At 37.7% G+C, this 6,899-nt stretch overlaps 3 protein-coding genes across 3 annotated transcripts in view; 2 read left to right on the forward strand and 1 right to left on the reverse strand.

Annotated features, from left to right (window-relative positions):
* LOC118737324 (glutamate [NMDA] receptor subunit 1) overlaps window positions 1-6,899 on the reverse strand; it is a gene marked incomplete in the record, with an annotated part of 48,348 nt that overhangs the window by 3,716 nt on the left and 37,733 nt on the right. The window contains 2 exon segments of the mRNA XM_036467763.1: window positions 1,409-1,611; window positions 1,702-1,926. Coding sequence (XP_036323656.1) covers window positions 1,409-1,611; window positions 1,702-1,926 — 428 coding nt within the window.
* On the forward strand, window positions 2,810-3,459 carry LOC118737359. Its single transcript, XM_036467812.1, has 2 exons — window positions 2,810-3,072; window positions 3,164-3,459. The coding sequence occupies exons 1-2, from the start codon at window positions 2,995-2,997 to the stop codon at window positions 3,386-3,388; spliced, it is 303 nt and encodes a 100-aa protein (XP_036323705.1). The 5' UTR covers window positions 2,810-2,994; the 3' UTR covers window positions 3,389-3,459.
* Window positions 3,794-6,893, forward strand: LOC118737333 (mitochondrial sodium/calcium exchanger protein-like). Its single transcript, XM_036467774.1, has 4 exons — window positions 3,794-4,167; window positions 4,402-4,476; window positions 4,536-4,580; window positions 5,311-6,893. Exons 1-4 carry the CDS (start codon window positions 3,858-3,860, stop codon window positions 5,661-5,663), a joined length of 783 nt encoding a protein of 260 aa, XP_036323667.1. The 5' UTR covers window positions 3,794-3,857; the 3' UTR covers window positions 5,664-6,893.

Genomic DNA, 6,899 nt, shown 5'->3' on the forward strand with positions numbered 1-6,899 from the left:
AAAAAAAAACTACTCAGTAGGCTATGGGATGCCGTGCCGAAGTGAGAGAAGCTATTCTGAACAAGGGATCAACAGATGTTTTCAGAGATTAAATTAAATTTAATTAAATGAAACTACTTTCAGATTCAATGAAACTTTATTTAAATTAAATGAAACTTCCTTTTAAGAATGTTTCATTTAATTTGAAAAAAAGGTTTCATTTATTTCGAATGAAGTTTCATTGAATCTGAAAAAGCTCTAATTTAATTTGAAAAAGGTTTCGCTTTATCTGAAAAAGGTTTCATTTAATTTGAAAAGGGTTCCACTTAATTTGAAAATGGTTTAATTTAAACTGAAAATGCTATATATTGCGCCACGTGGCCATCGACAAAAGCCCAAAAAGTGTACTATTGCTCACCAAAGAGCCAGCAATATTCTTTAAAATTGCCCCCGCCCCGATTCGAGAAACTGAGATTGAAAAGGTTTGCGGTTAATTGAACCTAGATGTCGAGGTTTCTACTTTTCGAAAAACTTTTCTTCATCGAATTACAATTACTTTTTGTTTTTTAATAAGTAGTTCTAGGCTAGGTGAGGTTAGAGTGGCTGCCCCCGCGCAGAGTATGGAAAAACCCGTTGTGATACCACTAACACTATCGGCTGATTGTCAAAAAATTTCTCTTATTTATTTTATCTATTTCAAGTTCTTCCATTTCTATTATAATTTCTTCCAAATAGAACAATACTCTACTACTCTACTCTACTTATAAAATACATGTCATAAAACAGTGGGTCCCCGATACCAACTGTAGCCTTCCAGCATTTAAATTTCCTGCAGGGTCGTAATTTTTTGTAGTCTAAAAGCAACACGTGTGTCGTGCAAGAGGCACCCCTTTCACTTGCATACATACATACGTGCATATGAAACTGCGTATGAATGTAGTCGTACAACGTGTTGGTAAATGTATCCTTTTAATGCGCTTGTCAACAAGATGAAAGGAGCCTTGTATTATCCTTTCAAAAATCGTGCACGTATATAGCTACAGTACGTTTTCGTGCCTGTTTTCCAAAGCTTAAAAGCAGCAACTTTTAATTATGTTTATTTTATGCTCACCCTTATGTGTCCTTTATCACTCTTTGCATGCTCCAATACAAGTCCCAAGACACCCACTGGCGTGTTATTGGCATGCAACGCCTGTTCGGTGACAATCCAAGCATGACCGGCCTCGGTCATATTATAGAGTGCAGCGTCACGGAAAATAACCTGTGCATCCTCGGTGCTGAACGTAAGAAATTGAATGGGTAAATAATGGCATTAAAAAGAAGAAAGGAAGTGGAAAAAAATTCACTGTCAGCACTTTTTTATATATAATTTTTTTTTTTTGAATTCTCCACCTATGTCCTTTCCATGCACTGTAACATACATATTTACCTCGCATACAGCAGATAGACACGCGATTGTGCAGTCTTCATGTCAATCAAATGCTCTGTGAAGCTGTCCAGTTTCGGCTCGAATTCCACAATCATTTCAACGGTGGCGCGCACATCGATATCATCGTAATTTGTCTGCGAGGTGGTCTGGAAGCGACCTAATATGGCACGCCCATCCGTATCGGAACTGTGTATTATAATCACCTGACATCCGAATGAAAACAAAAACAAAAGCAATAACACATATGCCAAGCTAGTTCAATATTGAGTTGTGAGTTGTCCATTTTCGTTCACCTTGGTGTAACCGAAGTGAAACATAATTTCCAGCCAGACGTCCGCTTGATGGTAATATGGCGGCACGGTGCGCAAAAAGGAAACGTGTATATTCTTGTCGGAAAAGGCAGCATCGCGCGAAGATATACCAATAACTGGTATCTGGTAGAAGCCACTTGTATAGCTGACAGCGGCCGGCGATAAATCACCAGAGGTTTGTTCGTGCGATACAACAACAGCATAGACCTGTAAAGCAAAAAAAGGTGGAAACGGTATTAACGATATATATAGTATTTGTCCAGCCAGTCGATGAAGTGTACCATACGCTGAAAGTGGGAAAAACTAGATCCTGCAGATAAATGCTGGACTTTTTTTTTTAATATTCCTTAATTAAAGTGAAACATTTTAGGGTACTAAAATAAACATATATATATGAGCGTCCTTGGACCATGATTCAATAATAAATGGTTTGCTCAAAAAAACAGTTTTCTCGTTCCCTACCCACCAAGCAAAACATGAGAAATAGGCAACAATCGTCAATGGCAACCAATTGGCGACTCGTCGATTTATTGCCATGGTGACAAATCGGCAACAACATTTCTTTCATGTAATTTTAGTAATATGTTTTCAATAAAAATCAAACTGATGAATTTTGCATCAACAGTATTCTGCAAAAACATGTAATGTATGCCAAAGATAAGATTAACAAAATGAGAAGCGCCTTATGTAGCGGAGGAAACAAATAATTTCGTTTTTAAATTGTAATTTTTTAATCAGAAATAAATTAAATATTAAATAAGAAAAAATTTTCCAAACATTGCCTATAGCAATAATAAAGTGATAAGAAAACAGCTCATTCAGGTAATAAGAAAATGACTCGATCAGGCGAGTTGCCTTCGGCGGACGTTTTAGAGCGACTGATAATAAGAAATCGATACGATGGCGATAAAGTTGTTGCCGAGGGCGACATGTTTTCTTATTTCCGGCAACAAAAATTGTCTGGTGGGCTATTGACAAAATCGGCTCCCTTAGCAAGCCGCTGTGTGTGGGTTCGTGTGTGTGTGTGTGCTAAGCGTTTATAAGGGAGTTAAGGGAGTGTCAAAATTCTAATGTCTAATAATGAATCATGTCCTTGGACCACCCTGCATAAGTATTTATAGAAGAAAAAAGAAAAACGAAATACATGATTTTGTTGATACATTTGTCTCGCAAATACATATTTGTCAGAAGTTGTGTTAAACTTTTTAATGAAAATCAACAAATACGAGTTCCCCGACACCTTTCACGTAACACACGAAGCGCAATACCTCTGCAATGATGAGCTTCAATGCTAGTAATCAAACTTCGCCACGATTCAAGCGCCACGAACATTTTGCCATGGATGTCGCTAAAGTATGTAAAATTTTCATATTTATTTGAATTATTAAATGTGCACATATGTATGTATGTATGTATGTGCGTATATATGTTTCTTTGTTTGCAGCGAGTTTGCACCACCCTTATTACATTGCCGCAGGATCAACGTTGTTCCTATATTGAAACTTCCGCCTCCTGTCAAGCGAATGTTTACTTCATTAACTACGCGCATATCATTTTTTGTATGCTGGAAGTATCCACAACAATCGGAGCCGTATTTGCATCGCTCGCACTGCTCATGGTTGTGGCGCTTGGCTTCACTATATTAGGTGTCACAGCAGATATATTGTAAGTTTATAATGAAGAAGTTTTTGTTTTTTTTTTTTTGTTTTGTTATTCAATTAGCAGTCATTCAACGAAATACTGGAGGTGTATGTATTAAAAGTTTGCGTTGAGTATACGCAGTGGTGTCCGCAAATATGTGGATGGCATGTGTGGGAACATATTGGCCCTCACGCAAAAAAAAAGTGAACTTGAGCTCAGACTCAATTTTGCACGGCTGGTAAAGTGAGCCAAGCTCTAGAATTTGTACTGAAAATCGAGTCGTAGCTTAAGCTCACTTTTTATGCATGACGTTCATGTACCTACATATGTATTTACATACATACATGTATGCATTGGCTCGCTTGTACACAAAACTGTGTTCCATGGACTTTCAGTACTACTTCGTTTGGTGCTGCATAGTTTACGCACAAAATATGTTTTTTTTTTTTTTTTTTTATTAGTATTAACAATCCTCTAGCTTTTGTCCCGCTTTAGCTATGCTGGCGCGCATGATGCGCATGAGCGAGAACGTTGCTGGTGTGACATTGGTCGCCTTTGGCAATGGCGCACCGGACATATTCAGTAGCTTGTCTTATCTGAATAGCGATACTCGCCGCTTGTATGCGGATATTTTTGCTTCGGGCCTTTTTGTTGTGCTTGTGGTAGCTGGCGCTGTCTTCTGCACCTTCCCCTTTGCCGCTCAGCCGTACTTGCTGCTGCGTGACGCACTGTTTCTCCTACTGGACGTATGCGTCATTGACTATTTGATTAAGAAGGACAATGCTATATCGGTGATTGACAGTGCAAGTGAGTGTGTGAGTCAAATGCTTAATACATAATTAAATATCGTCGGTTGAGTGTAAGATCGCCCACCATATCTCGCCGGCTGTCGGTTCGAAAATGCTTCCTCTTTTAATCTAAATTCAATATAACGAATGCTGAGATAGGGCGCTTTCGAATCGGCAATCTTCCACTCAGCTGTCGATATATCTTTTGTTGGGTTTGTGTTGTCGAACATAATTTTTCATTTCCCCATTTAAGTCACACTATGCCTTTACTTTTGTTACTTGTTTGTGGTGCTATTTGATCAGTATTTGGTGAGGCGCGCTACCCGAAGTAAGCTAAACTAAATTTCAAATAATTTTGTATACAACTGTCTATATTTATTTACACAGTCTTGCAGGTTAGGCATACCACTCAGAGGCAAACAATGCTGGAAGGTAAGTTTTGAAATACATTATGGTGGGTCATTTTTGAAGTGAAACTTAATTCTTTAGCGGAGGTAGTGAATTAAAAATTGCTACGCAAGTTGTGTGACATTTAATAGATTTACTATAACAGGAGTTTTAAAAATATGCAAAATCTCATCACGCATGCATATATTTACAATAGTGTGATTCATAAAAAGTCGCAAAGTGGGATTTTTGGCGAAATGGCACCGCTGCCAACAAAGTTGTATGAACGACCTGTCGCAACTCCGGATTGCAAAAGTAAAATTTGAAAAAATGCCGCGCTTTAGAGAAAAAGAAAAGTTTTTATACTTATATTTCGAAGCAGCTTTAACTGATATACATATCGAGCCCTAACCGCCAAAATAACGTAAGCGACATTTTTTTCAAAATTTTCTTTTTGATGCAGAAATATTCCTAGAGCATCTAGATGCATTTCTGCATCAAAAATAAAATTTTGAAAAAAAATGTCGCTTACGTTATTTTGACGGTTAGGGCTCGATATGTACTTTTTCTTGAAGTATTGTATTGGGATGTGTTTTAATATGGCGCATATGTATGTATAATATGGCGTCTATGTATTAAAACACCCCCCGTGGGTCCGCCACTGACTGACACGTAGTTTAATCCCCAAACCCCCCCGCTCGATCCGCCCCTAACGCACATACATAGTTCTTTGTATTAGCTGATATCCATATATATATTTTTTTTTCACTCACAGATCTAATTCGACTTAATGATCTACGAAATCAGGGCGCGCTAAGACGGGAACACAATCTATCGTTTCTTGACAATGAAAGACACAGCGAAGTTGTACCTTCATCACAGTCATTAAAAAAGTTACTCTTCCGACAATTCATTCGAAGCCTTAACCCATTTAATCAAGCCGAATGGGAAGATGCCAATTGTCTGATGAAAGGATTCATCACATTACGTATGCCGATCGTACTAATTCTTACGATCCTTATTCCAATTACCGACCATGGAGAGGAATATCATGGTTGGTCGCGCCTTCTGAATTGTGTGCAGTGTTTACTTTTGCCAATATTTATTTGTTATGCTACATGTAAGTGAATTATGTATATATGTATGCATATATTTATGTATGTATGTAGCCGTAAATTTCATTGGATTTAAATTTATTTAATATACTAATCCCATATATCCGCTGGGCATAGAAATGTGAAAAATTTTAATAACAAAGGTAGGTGGTGATTAAATAATACCCATGTCATTGTTTCCACATAATATTTTTTAAATTGTAAATACTTTTTGTCAACTCTGTCGTTGAAGTGCCCAGTGGAAATTTGACATAGCATACTATACTTAAGCAATTACAAGGTGCATTCCAAAGTAAATACGGAAAACAGAGCAATGCATCTTAATGTTTTCTTCGCGGAACTCTTATTAAACACTTTTTATAAATTTAAGTTTCATTTAGGGCTATTAATAGTTTTTATTATAATTTCTTTTTTGAAAACGTTAAATCCAATTTGAGGTCATCTTTAGACGTGGCGCGCGAGGATGCTCTAAAGTAAAAAAGTTATAACGAAAAGTATTTCATATTGGTAGTGAATGACAGAGGGTTGCCACCTATTTTAAATATTAAATCCGAGAATCTCTAAAAATGGTGATGAACTCTCTGTGAATGCCGCTTATGGCTTGTCCGTACGCCATCGAGTTCAATGGTTGGGTAATGTATGTCAGCCAGAAACTGCTGACATTCAGGCATGTTCCTGAGTCGTATAGTTGCGGTTGCCCTTCGGCAGGTAATGGAAAACCTCCGAATATACTCTGCCAAGAAAAACTGCTTCGCATAAAAGTACAATCGCCGTTCGGAGTCGGCGTAAAACTTTAGGCCCCTCCTTATCAGACGACCACCTTCTTGCTTCAGTGTTATTTAATTCGATGAAGTTCTTAGCCATACTGTTCGTTTTATGGTTTGCTTATTGCTCAGCAGACCTCTCGGTTTGTTTCACTTTTGTAAGCCTTTGGACTTCCCTGCTACTCTATCTGCGTAGTTAAATCCTGTTGGAAGTTAATGCTCCTGTTGGAAGCTTTTTGTTAAGGATGTTGAGGTTGAAGTTTTGCGTTAAGTATCCACAAGTGGATCTATCTGTACTCCGGGTAAACAACAGACTAAACTTTGCAACAGAGACAAAGACATGTGGCGCCAAAGACATCGGTCCAAACCGATAGAAGGTTGTAGTGCCCAAACAAGAAGAATAAGTTTTTCTCCATAAGTTTTTTTTTTCACTCAGATAGAGATTCGCCAGTAGTCACAGTACAACCAAAAGTTCAATTTCAAGT

This window comes from Rhagoletis pomonella, unplaced genomic scaffold, assembly GCF_013731165.1.
Source record: "Rhagoletis pomonella isolate Grant_MI unplaced genomic scaffold, Rhpom_1.0 Rhpom_scaffold_00001, whole genome shotgun sequence".
NCBI lineage: Eukaryota > Metazoa > Arthropoda > Insecta > Diptera > Tephritidae > Rhagoletis > Rhagoletis pomonella.